Source organism: Dama dama, chromosome 2 (assembly GCF_033118175.1).
Source record: "Dama dama isolate Ldn47 chromosome 2, ASM3311817v1, whole genome shotgun sequence".
NCBI classification, from domain to species: Eukaryota; Metazoa; Chordata; class Mammalia; order Artiodactyla; family Cervidae; genus Dama; species Dama dama.
Genome location: NC_083682.1, coordinates 5505234 through 5527470, shown reverse-complemented (window position 1 = coordinate 5527470; position 22237 = coordinate 5505234). Strand labels below are relative to the sequence as shown.

Sequence of the window (22237 nt, the reverse complement as noted above, 5' to 3'; positions counted from 1 at the left end):
GTCTCCTGCATTGCAGGCGGATTCTTTACCACTGAGCCACTAAGGGAAGCCCCTGTCATAGACCACCCTGAGCGTTTATCCCTCAGTGCAGGGGTCAAGAGTGGGGAGGGGAAAACCGGCCTAGGGTCAGACCTGGGCCTGGCCCTGTGCAGGCCTCTGGAGGGTGGGAGCCAGGAGAGCAGGGCCCATTCTGCCCTGTGAGGTGATGGCAGGGAAAAAATGGACTGTCCGGTCTGGTTGGGAGGAGAGGTTTATTCTTGCTTCATGATCTGACAGTGGGGTGAATTCGAACAGGGAAGGAAGGAAGCAATTGACCAGGGGCTGGACAGCGGGGGTGAAGCAGACCAGGGCCTTCCAGCTCCGCAGAGAGGCTGTGGGGCAGCCCAGGGAAGGGGCAGTGAGCAGGCCAGGCCGGGGGCCCCCCTAGTCGCTGAGCTGGAGGGGCGTGCCGTCCAGCGGGTGCCACAGCTCCAGCCTGCGGTCACTGCGGCCCAGGCATTCGCGCCAGTGTTGTTGGCGCTCCCCGCCGGCCCGGCTGCTCAGCTGCACCCCGCCTGGGTTGGGGGACAGGTCAGGAGCCATGTGGGAGCCCCCCGCCTCCCGACTCGGCTCCCCCGCATTCCCACTCACCGATGAAGTCGTCAGCCGTGCCCAGGTCATAATCCCATACAGACACCAGCAGCGTCTTCTGGGCCAGCTCCTCCCGCGGGCCTGCGTAGAAGAACTCCTGCAGGGGACAGGGTGAAAAGGAGGCGGCCTTAGTCCACCACAGCGTCAGGAACAGACTCAGGCGAGTGGCCCAGGGCAGCTGGGGCCCGCACTGTGAGACGGGATGCTGACCCCCTCCCCCAGCAGCCGGGACTACCTTCTCTTGGGGGGGCCTACCTCGTTGAACTCGGGGTTCAGGGTCTTCCTCCGAACGCTGGTCTTGTATTTCGATTTCTTCCCTGCATTGGGATGCAGGAAACTGGGAGGGATGAGGTTGGTTTCAGTGTGGCTCCAGAGAGGCAAGCCGCGGAAGGGCTCTGAGGAACCCCCACTGCCCACCCGGCCGCCCGCTTCACACTCACAGGCGGACGAAGGGGTCCGAGTAGCCGTTGGCGTCCATGGGGGCGAGGTGGGCGCAGCGCAGCACGCCCACCAGCAGGCCGCCCCGCTGAGAGCTGTAACACAGCGACAGCAGGACGCGCCCACGCTCCTCCCAGGCCGCCTCCGCCTCCACTTCCTGCCGCGGGGGTCGGCGGTCAGCCCCGCGTGGCCCAGCGCCCACAGGGCAGGCGGTCAGCCCCGCGTGGCCCACCATCCAGCCACCCACCAGTATTGACCCGGACAGGAGAACTCAAACTGGCCGCAAAGAAATCAGGGGCTGATGTTCGATTGTGTGGTTCAATTTCCTGATACTGTCACTGACTTAGTGCCCTGGAATGAGACTTCCAGGTCAGCTCTACCCTCCAGGGCCTGAGAAGGGGAGGGGGCTTGTCCGGGTCACCTGACCGACCATTTGCAGCAGTGTTTGTCATGGAGGGGGAGGGAACTGATGTCTCTGAGGGTCACAAATGCGTAGGAGCTTCCTAGGTGGCCTTCCATTAGGGGCCCGTCTCTTCCCTCTCGGGGAAGCCCCTCAAGGGAAGCCTGGAAGCAGCTCCCAGAGGCTCACCGCTCCTCAAAGCACACACAGGCCTCGTCAGCTGCAAGACCCTCTCCCCTCACACCCCACAGCCCAGGGGCCAGATCCTGAATGCCCTTTGCCCCCTCAGCCCCTGGTGCTTCCAGAAGGATTCAGGATACCCCGGAAAGAATGTGCTTCTCCCACACCTCATGTGGGGTTTGAGTTGCAGAAAGCCCAACCGCCTTGCTTGCATTCAGTTCTCAGTAAGGGGGTGCTCCGTGAGTGCCGGCCAGGTGCCGGGGGGCTGCTGTGGGGGGTCTGGGGACGGGGAGGGCTTGTGGTAGGGCTGCTCCCCCGGGAGGGCTCCCCAGCCTGGACTTGACTGACGGTCACAGGCTCCACCAGGGGGCAGAGCAGCAAGGCCTGGCCCTTAGGTCCGGGGGAGCTGGGTAGGCGGAGGGCCCTGCCACAGCTCTGCGGGTCCCTGGGGCCCTGGGCTGCAGGCACCCTGGCCAGGTCTCTGGTTTCGTCCTGCAAATCCCTTGCGGTCACCTTCACCTCTCCTGACAAGGGCCGGTCCAGAGCGCCCAGCCCAGGAGCGGTACCCACGCTGCCCCCGGGGCAGGCCTAGTGGCCGTGGGCCCACCACTGCCGTTCTCCCCTGAACTCTGACCTGTCCCGCCCGCGCGCGTCACTGACCAACCGCCCAGCTCCAGCTTCTGTCTCAAGCTGGCCTGTGTCTCTGCCCCCCGCCGAGGCCTTGTGCCCCACAGCTCCTGGGGCCTGGCTGTCCCCCTGAGACCACGAGTGTTCACGGGCCCGGAGGGAGAGAGGGCCTCGGTTTCTCTGCGCTCCCCTGGGCACGGAGCCCTGCCCAGCACCGCCCCGCCTTGGGTCCCACGTCCCACCGACCTCATACAGAGACATGCCGCGTGCTGTGTCCAGGCTCTTGGGCCTCTTGGTCTGAAAGAGCAGAGAGCCCGGTCACCTGGGCCAGACGCCGCCCTGGTCTCCCTCCCTGTTCCCCCCGCCAGCCCCACTCACCAGCCTCCGCCTCTCCAGACACACGTCGAAGCTCCTGGCCCGGTTGGGCACCAGCTTCCTCAGGGGCACCCGCAGCTCTCCCAGGGGAGGCGCCCGCCTCCGTCGCCGCAGCCACGGGTCTTCACACACGCACAGCCTGGGGGCCACCCAGGTCAGCCTGGCCAGGCCAGCCCCCCGCCCCGGCCCCCGCCGCCTCCCCCCTTGTGACCCAGACCCCATCCTCACCGCAAGGTCTTGTGACCCAGACCCCATCCTCACCGCAAGGTCTTGCGCCGGGCGTCCTGGAGGGTGAACCCATGATAGGTGAGCGTCTCCTCCCAGACAGGCCCCCGTGTGCCCCGAACCGTGCGCGTCCGCAGCTGGCTGGCCTGAGGGCCAAGCAGGGAGAGTCAGAGCCCTCCTCGGGCCCTGGTGCCCCACCTGGGCGCCAGCAATGGGGGACCCCCTGCCTGAGGGGGAGGCCTTGGGGAGGAGGGGCGTGGCAGACCAGGGGGGCACTCCAGGCCGGGCTCCTGGCCGAGGGGCAGCGGTGGGGGCCTGCGTCTTGCACTCACCTTGCTGGCCCCGGGCAGCAGGTTGGCTTTGACGAAGGTGTCCACGGAGCCTGAGGCCAGAGGCTTGAGGCCCTGGGAGGGGAGAGTGGCTGTGGAAGAGGCTCGGGGCCCAGGCCCGAGCCCCGGGGACCCCGCCCGCCCCCTCCTCACCTTGGCACGGTGGGCCGTGCAGTGCAGGGTGCTGTTGTCCGCGTCAAAAAGGAGCGTGAACTGGAGGGTGCCGAGGGCGGCTAGGGGCAGGCGGCAGGCAGGTCAGCGTCTGCGCCAACCCCCGCCGGGCACCATGCCTCCTGGCCCTCCCTGGTCGGAAGCCTGGCCTGCCCCAGACCCCTCCCTGGATGGGCAGAGCCCAGAGTGTCCCCCCTGTCCCCCTGCCCCCACTCACTGCTGTCGTCTGAGTCTCCCTCTGGCTCTGGGTCCGGCTGGGGCTGGGGTGCAGAGCGGACGGGGGTCCCTGGGGGGCGTGGGTCTGGGGGGCGCAGGGCGGGCTCAGCGGTGGGGTAGAAGTGTGGGAAGTAGTGGGAGATGAGGCGGATGGGCCGGATGGGGCCCGGGCTCACGTCGATAGCCATGTGCTCCCGCATGCTCACCCGCCCCCGGCCCGCCATGGGGGCGCCGACGTGGGCGGGGACTCAGAGGAGCCCCCGAGGACCGCAGATGGGGGCACGGCACTGAGCCAGCCAGTCAGGGCGAACGGGCATCACTGAGGGCGTCGTGGGGGGTCCTGGGTGGCAGCCGGGACCTGAGGACAGAGCACAAGGTCAAGGCTGGCGGGGTGGGGGCCTCCAGCCCGGGGGGTGGGCACCTCGTGTGCCGGCGGCTAGGCCGGCGGGGCCACTTACCGCTCGGAGAGCCCCTGCACCTGCCTTGGGTGGCTGCTGGGCGCCTGACTGAGGTGACCCATGAGAGCCAGCGGGTGGCCGTGGGGGAGGCGGAAGGGGCGGGACTCAGGGCCCCCCCAGAGCCCAGGAGCCCGCAGCTCCCTGCCTGCACCCCAAGGGTCCCTCCCCCCACCCCCAGTTCGCACTCTGTCTGAGAGTTATTTTTACCACCATCATGTGGCCCTGCTCCCAGGTGAGGAGGCTGGAGGGCCAGAGGTGACACAAGAGGTGTGAGGGGCAACAGGAGGCAGGGTGGGGGGGGCGAGGAGGGGTGAGAGAGAGGGGGCTGTGTGAGCGGGTGGGAAGTCACGTGGTGGGGGAGGGGGGAGTGGGGAGGAGAGATGGGAGGGCTCCATGGAGACAGGAGGGGGAAGGCAACCTGATCCCCTTGCCGCTCAAGCCTTTAAAACATCAACCAATCGCTTCGGCTCCTCTCCCCCTTCTCCCAGCTTGGAATAAAACCCTAACCCATCCCCTAACCCACCCCGTAGGGAGGCTTGGCCCCTCCCTACGGCCCCCTGAATGGTGGGCCCCTCACCCCCATGTCCACATGGCTCATCAGGGTTTCCTTGAACACCCCAAGCTCTGTGCATGTGTTGCTCCTTCTGACTGTTGTTCTGTCGCTCAGTCATGTCTGACTCTTTGGGACCCCATGGACTGCAGCACGCCAGGCTTCCCTGTCCTTCACCATCTCCAGAGATTGCTCCAATTCAGGTCCATTGAGTCAATGATGCTCCTTCTGATAGGGAAAGACTAAGGATAGTTATACAAGTAGTTGCAGAAGTCCCAGTAGGGGACTAGAGACACAGGGAAACCTAGGGAAGTCTGGGGGACCGCTGCAAGTTACTGATCACTCAAGAAAGCTATCAGAACATCATGGAACGAAGCAGGCTTGCTTAACTATAAAACCACAAATGGAGGCATGAGATATGCCCCAGGTCATTAAGTGAAAGAAAAAAATTATTCTGCTGATTTAAGTAAGCGCTGAGACAGTCCTAGTTTGACCTTCTAGGGTCAGACACTCTCCTGTCCGATGTGAAGGAGGAGCTCGTGATGAAAATTGAAAGTTTTTCAGTCATGTCCAACTCTTTGCAACCCCATGGACTCTACAGTCTGTGGAATTTTCCATGACAGAATACTGGCGTGGGTAGCCTATCCCTTCTCCAGAGGATCTTCCCAACCCAGGAATCAAACCGGGGTCTCCTGCATCGCAGGTGCATTCTTTACCAGCTGAGCCACAGGGAAGCCCTCTAGTGATGAAAGCCTGGGGTCTGCTTGGAGAACGAGGAGGCGGTCTTTCCCCTCTCCCGAACTCTCCTTCAATTATAAAAATGTAACCCACTTAATCCTTGGGCAGAGCCTCCTCTCTCACAAGCGTCCTATATTAATAATGCTTCTTGCCTAGCACTTTGCCTCTCGCTGAATTCCTTCTGTGCTGAAACATGAGACCCTGAGCCTCAGTAAGCTGAGACACCAGGTGAGTGACCCCAGTTATAAGACTGTGGGCTCAAGTCCCAATCTGGGTTGCACTTTTGCCCCAATTCCCTCCCTTGCCCTTTGACCTGGCCTGCTCCTGTTTATGTGTGGTCTCAAGGTCACTCTCTGCAGGGGAATGTGGCTGCCTTTTGCCTGCTCACCTTCCCTTTCTCTTTCCAGGGGTCCTTTGGGGGGGCCACCCCTTCCCTACTCTCATTCTAGGAGGTTCACCCTGTTCCCCAGGCCTGTGCCCCAGACCTGGCTGATCAATGAATTCCAAGTCCAGCAGCCAAGTGACAGGCTCAGGGAAGGTTGTGTGATCCAAAGTCAGCCAAGAAAGTGTAACTCTGGGATAGACTGGCCCAGAAAGAGAAGCTGTTTTCTGTTGATGGGATGCTGGTACTGTTCTGTCCTACAGCTGTTGTCTTCTCCTCACCTCTCGTCTCTGGGGAGTGGAGAATATTCCTGAGAGTGAGGCTGATACGGTAGAAAGCAAAGAAAGAAGAGCGCCCTGGAGCTCCTGGATCTAGCTATGCCTGAAGCCAGTCTATCTGTGGAGTTTGTAATCACCATTCCTCCAGATGGTGGCCACAGCCATGAAATTAAAAGACGCTTGCTCCTCGGAAGAAAAGTTATGACCAACCTAGACAGCATATTAAAAAGCAGAGACATTACTTTGCCAACAAAGGTCCATCTAGTCAAGGCTGTGGTTTTTCCAGTGGTCATGTATGGATGTGAAGAGTTGGACTGTGAAGAAAGCTGAGCGCCAAAGAATTGATTCTTTTGAACTGTGGTGTTGGAGAAGACTCTTGAGAGTCCCTTGGACTGCAAGGAGATCCAACCAGTCCATCCTAAAGGAAATCAGTCCTGAATATTCATCAGAAGGACTGATGCTGAAGCTGAAACTCCAATACTTTGGCCACCTGATGTGAAGAACTGACTCATTGGAAAAGACCCTGATGTGGAAAAGACTGAAGGTGGGAGGAGAAGGGGACGACAGAGGATGAGATGGTTGGATGACATCACTGACTCAATGGACATGAGTTTGAGTAAACTCTGGGAGTTGGTGATGGACAGGGAGGCCTGGCGTGTTGCAGTCCATGGGGTTGCAAAGAGTCAGACACAATCGAGCAACTGAACTGAACTGAAATCCTCCTTTGGCAAAGTCAGCCACTGGGTGGCGTTTTCTATCACTTGTCCTACCTAATACTACCCAGTCCACCAAGTCAAGGTCAGACTGCCCACCTCTTCACCTCACAGAGATTTACAAGATGGATATGTAATTCCATTACACATCTGTGAGTAATTAATGTGTAATCACACGATTGTCTATGTGACCTGGTCTAAAGTCTCTCTGAGACTGAGCGCCCGTAGAGGGCAGGGTAGCATCTGGCTGGTGCAGAAGTGGCCCCAGCACAGCACCTGGCACGAGGAGAGCCCGGCACGTCACCGGTTTGCAGCGACATGCAGGGCTCCTCGCTGGACGCCTGCTGCCCAGCACGGGGTGGGCCAGGCTCGGAAGACAGTTCTGCAGTGGCTGTAGAGGCTAGGAGTTTGGGCTCTGGAGTCAGACAGGGCCTGGTTCAAATCCCAAACTGGGGTGACCTTGGGCAAGGTGTCTGCCCTCCCTGATCCCGTCTCACTACCCAGGGACAGCAGTGGTCTCACCTCACAGGGCCGTGGTGAGGGTGAAATGAAAGAAAAGACTCCAGACACACGGTATGCGCACATAGCAAGTGACAGCGTGATTATCCCAAGGTGCCCCAGCCAGCAGGCCAGCTGTCCCATGGAGTCTGCCCAAGGTCAGGGCTCCAGTGCAGAAGATGCAGTTGCCACAGTGTTGGGAAAGACTCTTTATTCAGTCCTGGAGAGGAGCCGGCCTGGCAGGGCAAAGGCAGGGCCCGCTCGGGGCCAGGCCTTCAGCCCCGGGGCAGCTCTGGGCCGGCCAGGCGGGGCTGGTAGACACCAGGGGCCAGCAGCTTCAGGGTGAACTCGGTGATGATGGCTGTGAGCCCCCAGACCCGGTGTGGCCCGTGCAGGAAGACGGGCAACGTGTACTGGAAGTGGCCACCACGGCAGAAGTGGGTGTAACCTTGGTTCTGCTCCTGCAGCAGATGGGCCAGGGGCAGGGCGAACACTTCATCCACCTGTGGGCAGCGGGTAGCGAGAGGGCAGACAGAGTGCTGGCCACTGCAGCCTCCTCCATCGGGACAACCCGCCTCCCCACCCCAGATGCCCCCACTCACCTCCTCGGGGTTGGGCCTGAGGCTCTCGGGATCGAGCGGGCCCACGCCGGCCAGGACTGGCACCACTGTGGCCTTTTCCTGCGGCAGGAAGGGGCAGGCCGTCAGGGCAAGGAGGGCCTTGGCGGGGCTTTGGGCCACAGGAGCCTGGGGGGAGGCCTCTGGGGCCTACAGCCATGCAGGCCAGGTCCACCCAGCCCTGCTCCTGGACTTGCTCCAGCCATGCTGACTGGCTCAGGCCCCCTCAACACACTAGACCCACCCGGGCCTCTGGGCCGTTGCTCTCCCTTACTTTTAGCACCCTCAAATCTCCCCTGCCTAGCCTGCGACACCCTCCCCAACCTCTGTCCACCAAGCCGAGCGGAGCTACCTCCATCCCAGGACTGAGCCTCAGGATCCCCCATGAAAGGGGAATCAAATACCCCTGGCTCCTTCCCGACGGGTGTGGGAGGCTGGGACACGAGAGCCGGGCAGGTTGTCTGGGACCCCACCGCCCTCAGTGACTGCCACAGTCCCCACAGCCACCGTCCTGGTCCCTGAGCGCCCTGCTCCTATCCTGGGGCAAGCAGACGGGCCCAGCGGGGTGAGTGCCTGAAGGCCTGAAGGGCTTACCCGGTCGTGCACGGGCCGCAGGACTCCCCAGACCCGCTCCTCGGGCACAGCCAGGCCCAGCTCCTCCCGTGTCTCCCTCAGGGCCGTGTGCACCACGTCCCGGTCAGCAGGGTCACACTTGCCACCTGGGAAACTGAACAGGCAGAGGGACCCTGCTTCTTGGGCCACTGGGTGGGGCCATGAAGGGCTGGGGGTGGCTGCTGCGGCAGGGACTCGCCTAAAAAAAACGTCTCTGCCCCTAGTTTGCACACAGGGCTGGGCAAACCCCAGGACGTCTGCAGGCTCGGTTTACCTCCATGAACAACAGGGGTAAGGAGGAGAAGCCTTGTGCCTCCCAGGGCTCAGCTATGCTAACTGGGCTTATCGTGTGTGGCCCCAGAGGTGCTGACATTGACCCTAGGGTGTCCCCAGTTTCCGCCGGGGGAGGGGGGCACGGCCTGGGGGAAGCCAGGTAGCCCCACCCCGGGCGCCCCCTTGGTTCCCGGAGGCAATCCTCCCACAGTCGCCGGGAAGGGGCGAAGTTCTGTCTTTTTAGTGTGTGTGTGCTTGGTCGCTCAGTCGTGTCCAGCTCTCTGTGACCCCGTGGACTGTATCCCGTCAGGCTTCTCTGTGCATGGGGATTCTCCAGGCAAGCAGACTGGAGTGGGTTGCCATGCCCTCCTCCAGGGGAATCTTCCTCACCCTGGAATCGAACCCCAGATCTCCTGCATTGCAGGCGGAGTCTTTTAGCGTCTGAGCCACCAGGGCCAGCTCCTCCTGAGTCTCCCTCAGGGCCTCCCTCCAGGAATACTGGAGTAGGTAGCCTATCCCTTCTCCAGGGGATCTTCCCGACCCAGGAATCGAACCGAGGTCTCCTGCATTGCAAGCGGAGTCTTTATCAGCTGAGCTACCCTGTGTCCCCCACCCGCGCTTCGAGCGATCCGCGCGGCGGCGCCGAGGCAGGAGTACCTGCGGCGCCAGGTTCCGAGCGGAGGGATGCGGATTGTTGATTCCCGCCGCAGCCGGCTGGCCGACGGGCTCTACTCAGACCCGTTCTGCAGAGGCGGAAGCCAAGGCTCGGGGAGGCTAAGTGCTTTGCCCACGACCCGGCGGTCTCCGGGGTTTAGCGGCGCCCTTCTAGAAGGGGGAGGAGGTCCCGGCAGGTGTACCTGACGTCACCCTTGTGCCTCCCGGCCAGGCGGCTGGACCGCAGCGTGTAGAGTAGCGCCGGGACCCCGCGCACCGAGCACAGAGGCACGAGGACCGCGGCCGCCGCAGGCCGCGCGCGCAGCCGGGCCGTGGCTCCCGCCAGCAACCGCCGGCAGCGCTGTTCGCCCTCCGCCGACAGGCAGTCGGGCAGCATGTCCGGTCCAGCGCGGCGGGGACACCGAGGGTACCGGGCGGCGCGAAGGAAGAGGCTCGGGCGAGTACACTTGTGGAGGTCTCTCGGGAACCTGGGCGGCGGGCCGTGGGAGGAGTTTGCCCGCCTTGGTGAGGATTGGTAGGGGCACAGGCCACGCCTACGGGGGCGGGGCCCGACTAAGGGGCGGACCCAGGCAGGGGAGGGGCCCCTCTGAGAGTTGTGGGGAAGGGCGGGGCGGGAAGGGGCGGGGCTCGATAGCCCGGGCTTCCGGCAGGGGCGGGCCTGGGCTTCCGGTAGGAGCGGGCCTGGGGCGGGGCGGGCCTGACCTGGGGCGGGGCGGGAAGGGGCGAGGCTCGAGGTCTGGGATTTCGGTAGGGGCGGGCCTGGGGCGGGGCTGGCCCGACGGGCCTGGAGAGTGTCCCCTGCCTAGTGCAACTGGACTCGTGTCTGGCCGGCGACCGGGCTCGGCCGTACTGACCGCCGGGTTTGAGAGTCGGGATGTCTGATTGTTGAGGCCCCGCGTTTCTCCGCGCCCGCAAGTGCTGCAGGGTGTTTGGAGTCGGCGTTTAGGGGTTAGAGATGCCTGGAGCCATGGGAAGGAGTGCCCAGCCCTTCCCACCCTCCGGGCCCTATCTCCTGGTTCTGCTGGAGATACGCTGCGCCCTCTCGCTCCAGGGGATCCACTCCAGCCCCAGACCTTTCCCCTGCTTTTCCCACCTCCGGGAGCTGGCCTCTGCTTCCCTCCCGTCTCCTCCGCAACTTCTCTTACAGGTGCTGGTCACTTTCTCTAGAAGCTCTCCTGCCTGGAATTTTGATTGAATTCTCAAACTCCTCGTGTCACCCCCACCTTGACCCCTGTGGTCTCTGTCTATGGCATGCTGCATCCCTCTGCCAGACTGTGCCCCTCCCGCCCCCCAAGGACTAGACACCCTGGTCTTGCACACAGCACCTAAACGTGGAATGGCAGGTGTCCCATGCTTCGCTTCGACTTTGAGCACTGCCTCCCTGAGCTGCAGTTTTGGTCCTCATCTGGGCGGGCGAGGCAGAGGGCAGGAACACAACCTCCCTCAGAGCCCTGCCACTCAGCTTGTGTTGCCACCTTTACCATGACTCTGCTCCCTGGGACGCCAGCAGCACGGAGCAGAGCTTTGTGATGTCTGTAGCCCAGACTCTGGGGTGTGGGCTTTCCTGAGGCCCTCCACCCTGACCTCCAAGGACAGAAGTGCTCTGACCACCCATTCCAAATGGTTTAATGTTGGAGGGAAGAGAGAGGTAAAGCAGGGCTTGGAGGAGTCGCCCCCAAGGCAGAGGGGGCAGCTTGGAGGTAGGGGGTCCAGTTCCAAGCCTGGCACCATCCCAGCCTGGTAACTCTGGGCAGGTCGCTTTCCTCTCTGGGCTTCCACCTGCTCTGTTCTCCTGGACAAGGGAGGGGTGGTGGTCTCTGCAGAGGTAAGGCTGAAGAGAGTGGGCTCCAGGATGAGAGGACTCTGTCCACACGGTCCCCACTGTCACTGCGGGTCCTGGCCAGGCCCCAGGCACACTGCAGTGGGGGAGAGGAGCCCCAGCCCCGCTGGGAGGGGCAGGCCCCCCTGGTCCCTATCGGCCTGAATATTGGGGAGGGGGTATGGTGTCGGTCGGGCCCTTGGTCGAACGGGGCTTGAGGCTCCAGGGTACAGGCCCCGGTAGGTGAGGGGCGGGTAGGTGGCTGGGGCCAGCAGAGCCTCAGTGGGGGCCAGCAGCTGATGGTGGAGCCTGGCAGGGGTCCTGGAGGTGAAGGCTTTGTTGGGGTCTGAGAGGGGAGGACGTGGTCTGAGTGGAGCCCAGGCCTCCCCTCACTTCTTCAGCCTGCCGGTCTGAGAGCCTGCTGCTCTCCTTTCTCAAGTTGCCCACCGCTTAGCCTTTGTGCTTGCTCTTGCCTCTGCCTGGACTTTCTTCCCCTCCTCCTCCCTCCTTCTCAGTCCTCCAAGGCCCAGCCCTGAAACCACCTCCTCCAGGAAGTCTACCTGACCTCCACTCTCACCCCTCACCACCACTCCTGCACCTTGTCCCTGCCCAACCGTTCTCCCTGCCCTGGGTCCAAAATTGTCTCAGAAATTTCTGCTTCCCCTCTCTGTCCGCACAGATGCCCGGTGAGCTTGCTGAGCAGTCTACAGGTCCTTCCTGGGGGCCCCGTGGCCCTCTCCCCTCCCTTCCTGCCCACTTAGTAGGCTCCGGTCCCACCGTGTCTGTGAGCCTGGGGGCTGACCTGTCTCTCGCTCATCGGAACCTTTCAGCAGACAGGGCCGGAGGCTGCTGCGACTCCGGGTCGGGACGCTGAGCAGGGGCCGTGGAGATATAGGCCTGGAGGTGGGGCAAGCAGGAATGGGGAAAAGGGTCACGGTGGGGAACCAGGCCAAGGGTCATGGTCTGAGTCAGGCAGTGGGACCCCAGGACAAGCCAGTGGCTGTGACCCTGAAAGAAGGGTCAGGAGCTGAGACCTTAAGAGATGCCTGGGGATAGAAATGGGGTGAGGGGATGGGGCCAGACGGTACCAGGAGTCTGGGTCACTCTCCCGAAAGCCCTTGGCAAATGGGTTGCTGGCAATTTTCAGCTGGGTGATCTGCAGAGGAGAGAGTGTAGTTAGAGGTCAGCCTTGAGCTGGGGAGAGGCTGTGGGGCCCCGGGCTAGCCACCCTCCCCTCCCTGGATCCCCCCAATCTGGAGGCCCTGGGCCTCTCAGTCCAGGAACCAAAGAGCCAGTGGGCGTGAAGGCAGGGGAATGACTGTGGGCTGATGCTCATGGAGTCCCGGAAGGACAGACGGGCAGGACTCTGTGTGCCTGTCAGGCTTAAGAACCTGGTCCTTCAGTTTCTCCCACGTGATGGGCTGGGGGAGTCAGGTTAGGAACTGTGCCTGACGCACCCGGTGGTTCTGATACGCTGTGACGGCTGTGAACTGGGTCTCCGCGAAGATGAAGGACTTGAAGTTCTCCTGGGCATAGCGCTCGCTGTCTTTGCGTGGGTCCACAAAAACCACGTGGAAGCGCGGCTGGTAGCGGTGCATGGAATTGAGGATGATCTGCGGGGCGGGCGGGGAGGGATGTGGGCCAGGGCAGCAGCCAGCCCTTGCTGAGGCTGAAGTCCTTCCTCCAGCCACGCCCCCTCCCCACACCTCCTGTCTCATAAGTGCTGGTGCCGGGTGTGAGGTTGAGTCTGCGGTTCTGAGTCAAAGGCCGCTTGTCGTCTGAGCGTCCGGGGGGCTTGGCCTCTCACTCCCATGTCCCAGCCATCACAGGGCCATCTGGGATCTGACCACCTTTCCTACCCCATGGCCTCCACGCCGCCCGGCCACCACTATCTTTCTCCTGGATTTCTGCAGCCACCTCCCAGCTGCGCTCCCTGCCTCCACTTGGCTCCTCTGCCCATTTTCCACACAGCAGCCCCAGTGAGCTGCAGCTCGGAACCACCGCCCCCATCCTTGGCTCCCGCCCCACACAGAGTAAAGACCTGAATCCCTTCCGCAGCCAACTGGTCCTGCAGATCAGCGCAGGCCGCCCCTAGTATCTCTTCCCCTCCCACTGCCCCTCCTCGCTCCACTCCAGCCACACAGGAGCCTCCTCGCAGGTCCCCAGACTCCCCAGTATCCTCCTGCCTCAGGGCCTTTGCACTCGCTGGCCCCTCTGCCTGCCACAGCCCCCTCTTCTGGATACACAGGCTCCTTTCTCTACTCCATCAGACTTCTCTTCAAATAGCCTCAGTTGCCACCTCCATCTCAGACCCCTTCCCTGGTTCCTTTTTCTCCTGACATCAGCCTGATCTTTGCCTTGCACAAAGTGTCAATGATGCTGTTTTTGCATCTGTGGTGGGCCTGGGCAGTCCCCTCTGCTGTCCGACCCCCAGCCAGGTGGACTTGGGCATCAAAGCCCCAGCCAGTTCTGGCCCCAGGCTCCATCACACTCAGGCCCCACTGTCCCCTGCCCTGGCCCAACCTCTCCCCACGGTGGCCCGGGCCTCACGTGGCCATTGTCATCCAGCAGGTTGTTGGTCAGCTTGAGCTTGTCGAAGGACACGATCTGACGCATCCACTGCGCGCCCTTGGCCGGCGAGTCAGGGTGGAAGTGCACACGGCCGGGCGTGGCCGGGTCCGCCTTGCCCGCCACCAGCCAGGCAGAGCTGTGGAAGGCGTACCTGGGGACGGAGCGAGGTGGCCAGGGCGCCCCAACTGCACCCCAGGCTGCCTACCTCATCTGCTGCCCCCACCTGGAGCCAAGACTGACAGGGGTCACCATCTTCCCTACTGCCCACGTGCTGGCCCATCTGCACAGGAGGAACCAGAGGCTCCAGAGTGCTGTCCAGCCTGGGGTCCCTGCGGTCGCACCTGCCGCCCTGGGCTAGCCCCCCCATCCCTGCCTGCCCGGGATAGACCCCCCTGACACTGCTCTGACTGGCCCCTGCTTCACCCAGGGAGCGGGTGGGCTTCTGCTTCCCCATCTCAGTGCCTGAGGTCTGAGCTGCGAGCCCCAGCCAGCCCCGGACCTGTATCTCTTGTCATCCAAAGGCACAAAATCCATGAGCAGGGCGTAGTCAGCCAGCGTGTCCATGCCCAGGATCTTCACCTGGAAGGTGGGGAACATCCTCCTGCGGGAGGGGGTGCTCAGCGGCCCCGGCATGGTTCCAGCCTGCCCCCCCCTCCCGCCACCCCCTCACCCCCCGTGCTCACACCTGCCCGCCTTGGTGACGATCATCTCTGTGCCCAGCTGGTTGAACTCTTCCCACAGAGCCTTCATCTCTAGCTGAACCGTCACGCTGGACACGCGGGGGTTCTTGGGGCCCTGCTCGGTGGCCTCGGCCACTGCTGGGGCCCCTGTGGAACCGGTGGAAGGGCCTGATGGTATCATGGAGTCTGGCTGGGGCTCCCAGCTGGAGCTGGTCACGGGCAGTGTGTAGGTCTCTGAGGGGGCAAATACCCCAAGGCTAGCAGAGAGGAAGGCTGGGGAGAGAGGACAGGATGTGGGCCTCTGTTCTCCTCACCCACCCCTACTCCACCTGGCCAGCCTTCATCTTTCAGGCTGCACCAAGATGCCTCTTCTTCCAGGAAGCCCTCCCTAATTGCCAGGCCTGTGTTCCCATAGGATCCCTAACTCAGCATCACTTCATGAGGTAAATGCTCACTTAAAGCTCCCAGAGGCCAGAGACAGGCCCTGTCTGGCTTCCCAGGGAATCTGAGCCACCGGGAGGCCATGTGGCCTTGAGCAAATTATTTCACCTCCTGGAACCTCAGTTTCCACATCTGTCCCAAGGAGTTCTTAAATCTGCCTTGTTGGGCTGATGTGAGGATTCGTGAAGACACACACAGGGCCTGGCACACAGTAGGCCCTTCAGAAAGGACCTTGTTATGGATGACGGTACAGGTGGGGGTGTGAGGGGTGGGGGTGGGGGGGTCTTTCTCAGCTCTGTGCAGACCTGGCTGCCTCGTGCTGCTTCAGGAATACTGAGCTGAAGGAGATCCCCAAATTACTGTGAGTGACTCTTACCCATCTCTGACCCTGAAGTTGTGTTAGTCACTCAGTAGTGTCTGACTCTTTGTGACCCCATGGACTGTTGCCCTCCAGGCTCTTCTGTCCATGGGATTCTCCAAGCAGGAATACTGGAGTGGGTTGCCATTCTCTTCTTCAGGGAATCTTCCCATCCCAGGGATCAAGCCTGGGTTCTCCTACACTGCAGGCAGATTCTTTACTGTCTGAGCCACTAGGGCAATCTGGCCCAAATTCTGCCTCCAGAAGCCAGTTCTAACATCTCCCCTCTCTGGCCTCCTCATTTGTTCCTAAAGAGCCCCTCTTTTGGGCTTTCCTGGTGGCCCAATAGTTAAGAATCCAACTGCCAATGCAGGGGATACGGGTTTGATCCCTGGTCCGGGAAAATCTCACATGCCACAGAGCAGCTAAGCCTGCGTGTCACAACTACTGAAGCCCACGGGCCCTACAGTCCACACTCTGCCTCAAGAGACACCACCACGGTGAGAAGCCCAAGCACCGCCACAAAGAATGACCCCTGAGTGCAGCAACGAAGACCCAGAGCAGCCAAAAATAAATCTAAAAAGATAAAAGAGCCCATTTCTGGTCTGCAAACCTGCGCATGTCTTGTGCAAAAGTTTGCCAAGGCTCCATCCTTCTTATTTAAAAAAAATTTTTTTTCAACTATAATGAGATACTTTATACCTAGGAGGATGGCTATTACCAAAAACCAAAGCAAGTAACAAAAACAACAATAACAAAAAAAGTGTTACAAGTGTTCGTGAAGATGTAGAGAAGTTGGAACCCTTGTGCACTGCTGGTGGAATGTAAGACAGTGTAGCCCCTGTGGAAAACCACTGATGGTTCCTCAAAATATGAAAGATGGAATTACTATGAAAAGTGGAAGTATTAGTCATGTCCGACTCTGAGTCTCTTGCGTTGGTGGGCGGATTCTTTACCACTGCGCCACTTGGGAAGCCCATGTCTGACTCTTTGTGACCCCGTGGACTACAGCCTGACAGCTTCCTCTATCCATGGAATTCTCCAGGCAAGAATACTGGAATGCCCAAAAGAACCAAGAGCAAGTACCTGAACAGATATGTGTTCATTGGTATTCAAAGCAGCATTGTTTGCAACAGCTAAAATCTGAATGCAACCCTAGTGTTTGTCCACTGATGGATGAATGGATAAGAAGAACGTGTGTATCCAGACAATGGAATATTATTCAGTCTTTAAAAGGAAGGGTATTATGATGCAGACTATGACATGGATGAACCTTGAGGACGTTAATGCTAAGTAAAACAAGACAGTCACAAAAGGACAAAGACTGTATGATTCCATTCATAAGAGGTGCCTAAAGTAGTGAAATTCATAAACAGAAAGTGGATGGCGGTTGCCAGGGGCAGGGAGAGGGGATGAATTAATGTTCAATGGGGACAGTGTTTTAGCTTTGCAAGATGCAGAAAGTTCTGGAGATGGATGGTGGTGATGGTTGCACACCATTATGAATGTGCTTAATGCCACTGAACACTTAAAAAATACTTAAAATGATAGTTTTTATGTTATATATGAAAAAGTGAAAAAGAAACTGTTAGTCACTCAGTCATGTCTGACCCTTTGAGACTCCATGGACTGTTGTCTGCCAGGCTCCTCTGTCCATGAAATTCTCCTGGCAAGAATACTGGAGTGGGTTGCCATGCCCTTCTCCAGGGGATCTTCCTGACTCAAGGATCAAACCCGGGTGTCCTGCATTACAGGCAGATTCTTTACTGTCTGAGCCATTGGGGAAGACCCATGTTATGTATATTTTAATACAACATTTTAAACTGGAAAAAGCATCCTGAAAAGCAGACTGTTCATTTCTAGCAGCCCCACATGGGTTGAGAACCTAGTAAAACCGTGTGATCCCCTGGGCAGAGGTAGAATTATGGTACTGGATGGATGGATGGACAGATCCATAGGTGGAGGGAGTTTCCTGGGATGATACAGCATGTGATGAGTTGATAGGCAGGCAGCACCTGGCCAGAGCCAGTGCATAGTAGGTGCCAGGTGAGAGTGTGGGGTCCAAGGCCAGTCGCCCCACACTTAGCAGCCCTGAGAGCAACACGTGAGAAGTGGCACCTCACTAAAGCTCCTGGAAGCTCTGCAGTCTGGGAATGGGTGGGTCTTACTGAGAGGGGATGGGCCATATCAGGTCTAAATCCCCCAGAGATGAAGGGTGGATGGGCCGATGTCCCTCATAACCTGAACCAGGCCATCAAGTGGGCAGTTAGTTGCCCATCACTTAGCTGTCCTGCTGGGACAGGTACATCATCCAGGTAATCCACGCCAGCCCCAGAGTCTTTGGTGATGTGTCCCAAGGGGGAGAGGCTCATGGTTTTGCTGGGCCTGGGGGCTTTGCAGGCTGGTTACTGGCTCCCCAGTCTTTTCTGAGCCTATACCCTGCCCCTCCTGGTTCACAAGCTGCCCTGTGCCACCCTCAGTAACTCTGGGGAGGGGCCTGTCCTTGCTCAGTTCCTCTGAAAACCAACACCTCTTGATTGCCAATTTCCACCGACATGGAGTCAGATTTGGAGGGGAAGCTAGAGGCTCCTTTTCCACCTTGATACTCAAGGGGTGAGGCCCAGAGAAAGGAGGGGCCAGGCCCAAGGTCCCCCACACCTGATAAGGCTTTCACCTCCCAAAATGTCTCTGTCCCACTGCCTATCAGCACCCCCACATTTGCACTTGGATGGCTGCATGGACCCCGCCCTGGTGGGATCCGAGGCCTCCGCCTGGGGTGCCCCTGCCCCATCCTCTGCCCAGGCCCTGGGTATAGTGGGGTTTCCCTGGTCGCTAAGCTTAGACCCTGCCCACCCCGCCCAGTCCAGAGCCTGAACCCACTTGTGGGACTGCCTTGGCTACCTGCCCCTTACCTGCCATGGGGACAGCCCAGACTTTCGGTTCCTGGAGACGGTGGTTCAGCTGGGGTCACTGCCTGTCACCAGTGGTCAGCCTCTCCCGGTCTCCCGGTCCATCGGCAGCACGGCTCAGCGCTCAGACCCTCCTTCGGTCCCCAGCCTCCTGGCAGGACTGTCCTTCCCTCGTGGATCGTCCACGTCTTGGGTCTCTCCCAGAGCCAGGCACCTGGTCTCTGCAGGTGGGACCTCGGCCCTGGGGTGTGCAGAGCCCCTTCTGCAACCCACCCTCGGACTGGACTGAGCGAGGCCCCGGGCTGGGCTCATCCGGCTCCAGGCGCGACGCTGTGCGGGAGGAGGGCAGGTGGGGAAGCTCTGACGTGGTGAGGCTGCCTCTCCCCCTCCCGGTCCCTGCTCCTGGCTTCCTCCCCTCCCCAGCTAGGAGCCCCCCAGCCATTCCTGATCAATGGGCCCAGACGTAGGGCGGGGGCCCACCTCCAGGGCAGGCTGGGAGATCCATAGGGGTCCAGGCCTGGCTGAATGGAGGGGCCGGGGGCTGACAGGGCCTTGGGGAGGTCGAGGGGCTGCAGAAGAAGCATGGAAGGCTGAGTGGCAGAGGCGTTGCCCTCTTCCTTGAACCCAGACTCCTGATCGGGGGCTGCTGTCGTGGAATCACCAGGGAGCTCGGGCCGGAAATGCAAGGGGGCAACAGCCACGTGTATGAGCAGAAGCAGAGCCCCTGGACTGGGGGGTGGGAGGCCAGGTCCTCCTGACCGCTCAGCCCATGAGCTGTGACACTGGCAGGACCTGACGGCCCTGTGCCTCAGTTTCCCCAACTGAACTAAGTGCATAATCGCTTCTGCCTGGGATGGGCTGGCCCCGCCTGGGGTGGGGGGTGCAGTAAGCTGTCCACATCTTGGCTGATGGTGCCTACAGAGTCCCCACAGGGTCGGGGGAGCCTGGCCCAGGTCAGAGGCCTCGGGGGCAAGTCCTGACCAGGCACCTTCCCCAGCAGCCCCTGCCCGTCTGGAGTGGGGCATTCAGGGAACATGCAGGTGGCTGGTCAGAAAGGGAGGGGGGTCTCCCCATGCTGCTTGCTGCCATGTGTCCCAGGGCGGGTCATAGGGGTAACCCCGGGTTGGCCCACTCTAGGGCCCTGGGCCGGGGCACCAGGGAAGAGCGCATCAGGCTGGGCCGGGCATGCCCGACCGGGGTTCCCAAAGTCTACTGGACCCGATGCCTCCTCCACAGTCGAGCTCTGGGGACATAGCGTGACACCCCGGCCCCTCCCGGAGCCACGTGGGGGGCAAACTCTCCTCCCTCAGCTCAGGGGGGCTGCTGCCTCACCCCCACACCGTGCCCCAGGTCCCCGAGGCCAGGCTCAGAGGAATCCCGCCGGGAGAGTGAGGGCTGGCCCTGGCACAGACCCAGCCCTGGGGTCTGCTGCTGCGCAGGATGGGGCGAGTCCTCTGCCCTTGTGAGGGAGGGTCCCAGAGGCTCCCAGGGATGAGGGGCCGCCTCATGAGGTGGAACCATACAACCCTGTCCCAGGAGCCATGGTGGGGCAGAGGGAAGATAGGAGAGGTGATGGGATTGGCGCCTCCTCAGCCTGGACTCCCAGGGGCCTGGGCGTCTATTGGCTTCTGATGTGTGTGTGTGTATGCGCTTGCACATGCCTTTGGTCTGTGAGATGGGAAGCCCGCCACATGTATGTAAGTGCACTGGCATGCCAACCCATGGGCACACAGAGACTCAAGACTCAATGACCTGCCCCCACTCGTGTGCACACGAGCACATGCTCCTCTGTGCTCAGAAACACATGCTGTCGCTTACACACGTGCACATGTGCACACACACACACACACACACACAGGCACGCCTCCCTTCGTCACAGCTTCTTCCCCAGCCAGTCTGCTCTTCCTGCCGGAGGCGCCTCCTGGCCCCCTGCCCCCTCATCCATCTTGCCTGCCAGCCTGTCCTGGGTGCCCCCATATCCTTCACACCTTCTCATCTCGCTGCTCAATAGCAGGAGGCAGCGCGGCAGCTGTGGCCGCGGGGAGATGGATGGGCCGGGTGGGGGTGCAGAGGGCCCAGGGAGGGAGAGCTGGGGAGGACGGAGCTCCGGGCTCCTCCAGCCCCCCTGTCGGGCGGGAGCGAAGCTCTCAGGCACGGGGGGCAGGGGGAGGCGGTGTCCAGGCTCTGTCGCGCCCCGGCCAGCATGGCCCTTTGGTGGACACTGCAGAGAGTGCCTGGTCAGGACTGAGGGGACCCCAGGGGCAGGATTCAGCCTCCCTGGTGGGACTTCTGCCACCCTACCTGCCCCGCTTGTCCCTCCTTCCTGCAGCCCTGCACCTGGACAGGTGGTCCCGGGTGGGGACAGCCTTGTCAAGCTGCACCCCTTCCCCAGCCTTGACACGCCCTGAGTCCCATGAGCACTGGGCTCATTGCACACCTGGAAACACGCATCTGGGCTGTGCCACCCACCACATATAGATCCTTCTGGAAGAAGGGCCAAAGTGCTGAGGCTCTCAGAAATGTGTGCTCACACACACAGCGCCTGGCCACCCGCACACGTGGGCACATACACAGCCACACACTTCTGCCTTCCCAGATCGACTCTGTGGTCCTGTCCTGTGAACACAGGGGGTTTGGAGCCCTCCTCTGGACCATGGCCTCCTCTGAAAGCCCCTCTGCTGGCCCCAGGGCAATCTTTCTCCAAGTCCCCCCCACCACACACACACATGCACTATGGGATGTTCCCCCTGGGCTGTGATGAAATAGTGTGGGCAGAGAAACAGTCAGCCCTGGCCCCAGAACACACAGCAGGTCTAAGACCACCCTGAGCCAGACCTGCCCTGGATCCCGAGGTCACAGAGAGGGATCCTTTCCCACGCAGGAGAGAGGACAGGAGCCGTGGACCCCTGGACACCTTCCATTTTATAGAACGGGAAACTGAGGCATGGAGGTGCGCGGTTTTGGCAAGAAATGTGGCACAAAGTGGGGAGCAAAGGGGGGCCCTGTGCTGCAGATTGTGTCTCAGGACCCACTGTTCAGAAGGGAGGTCTGAGGCTGGACAGGCATGGCCTGGGTTGGAGACCCAGGCTGGGCGGGGGCCAGTGTGGGCAGGGCAAGCTTGGAGAATGTGAGCTTCTCAGTTTGAATGAAGACAATGCCCCCTCTCATAGTCGGCAGCCGTGTTGATGAAACGGGGTACACGGTGGGCTCCCCCTCACAGAGCATGTCCTCACCACTGAACATCTGGAAGATGAATCACAGTGGCTGGAAGGCTTGGTCCTGGGAGAGGACCCAGGGGCCAAGGCTGCTGGGGCCAACCGCTACCCTGGCCCCAAAGAGGGCAACCCAGCAGGGACTGCCAAGAGATACCCCTCACTGATGGCCCTGCCCACCTGCTCCTTCACCTCCTCAGTCAACGCAACAGGGTGTCTGCTGAGACGCCAACTAGCTCTGTGTCTAGAAATGGAGACACCGGTCACCTCAGAAAGATGCTTGTCATTGTGTACCCTAGTGGTTACAGGCACAGTGAAGCCTGCGTTCAAAGCCTTGCTAGTTGTGTGACCTTGAGCAAGTCATTTAACTTCTCTGTGTCTCAGCTTTCCCATCTGTAAAATTGGGATTATACTATCTCCTCCTATCATCCTGAGGTTTAAATTAAACAGCTAATAGTGCTTAAAACAGGGTTTGGGGCTAATTCCCTGGCAGTCCAGGGATTAAGACTCCGTGCTTTCACTGTGGTGGGCTCAGGTTCGATCGCTGGAGAATTGAGATCCTATAAGCTGAACAGTCCAGACACATAAAACAAACAAACAAACAAACAAACCCCAGTGTCTGACACGTATTAACTACAATATAAAAGTGTATTAAATAAAATTTTAAATTGTGGGAGAAATCACTCAAAATCACTATTATTTAGCATCCGCAGGGAAGATGGGTCTCTAGCCATCTTCTAGCCATCTAACACTGAGAGAACAGTGTTTCCTCCCCCGTAATGTTGCAAGTAATGCAACACCTCAAAATAAAACATGAAGATGTAATAAGAGCAGAAAAGTCCAAGTTCTGACTTTTTCTTGT

At 60.5% G+C, this 22237-nt stretch overlaps 3 protein-coding genes across 5 annotated transcripts; all 3 read right to left on the bottom strand.

The window, feature by feature from the left end:
- Window positions 1-234: 234 nt before the first annotated feature.
- Window positions 235-7366, bottom strand: LOC133070299 (double C2-like domain-containing protein gamma). 3 transcript variants are annotated; one of them, XM_061162300.1, is made up of 12 exons: window positions 7233-7366; window positions 4627-4827; window positions 3593-3949; window positions 3358-3437; window positions 3208-3279; window positions 2912-3021; window positions 2654-2789; window positions 2522-2572; window positions 1071-1225; window positions 886-967; window positions 631-727; window positions 235-554 (listed from the first exon to the last, which is right to left on the bottom strand). In XM_061162300.1, exons 3-12 carry the CDS (start codon window positions 3813-3815, stop codon window positions 424-426), a joined length of 1137 nt encoding a protein of 378 aa, XP_061018283.1. In that variant the 5' UTR covers window positions 3816-3949; window positions 4627-4827; window positions 7233-7366; the 3' UTR covers window positions 235-423. The 3 variants fall into 3 exon arrangements, with proteins under 3 accessions (XP_061018283.1, XP_061018293.1, XP_061018302.1); XM_061162310.1 differs by lacking the exon at window positions 4627-4827 and having other exon boundaries at window positions 7233-7343; XM_061162319.1 differs by lacking the exons at window positions 235-554; window positions 631-727; window positions 886-967; window positions 1071-1225 and having other exon boundaries at window positions 1300-2572.
- Window positions 7367-7404: 38 nt separating this feature from the next.
- On the bottom strand, window positions 7405-9872 carry NUDT8 (nudix hydrolase 8). The gene is made up of 4 exons (XM_061162332.1): window positions 9568-9872; window positions 8420-8552; window positions 7811-7888; window positions 7405-7711 (listed from the first exon to the last, which is right to left on the bottom strand). Exons 1-4 carry the CDS (start codon window positions 9759-9761, stop codon window positions 7484-7486), a joined length of 633 nt encoding a protein of 210 aa, XP_061018315.1. The 5' UTR covers window positions 9762-9872; the 3' UTR covers window positions 7405-7483.
- A 1397-nt stretch (window positions 9873-11269) lies between these two features.
- Window positions 11270-21331, bottom strand: TBX10 (T-box transcription factor 10). The gene is made up of 11 exons (XM_061158648.1): window positions 21196-21331; window positions 20152-20288; window positions 18627-18732; window positions 18437-18493; window positions 14461-14728; window positions 14275-14376; window positions 13755-13926; window positions 12662-12817; window positions 12293-12360; window positions 12007-12101; window positions 11270-11550 (listed from the first exon to the last, which is right to left on the bottom strand). Exons 1-11 carry the CDS (start codon window positions 21329-21331, stop codon window positions 11270-11272), a joined length of 1578 nt encoding a protein of 525 aa, XP_061014631.1.
- Window positions 21332-22237: the final 906 nt, after the last annotated feature.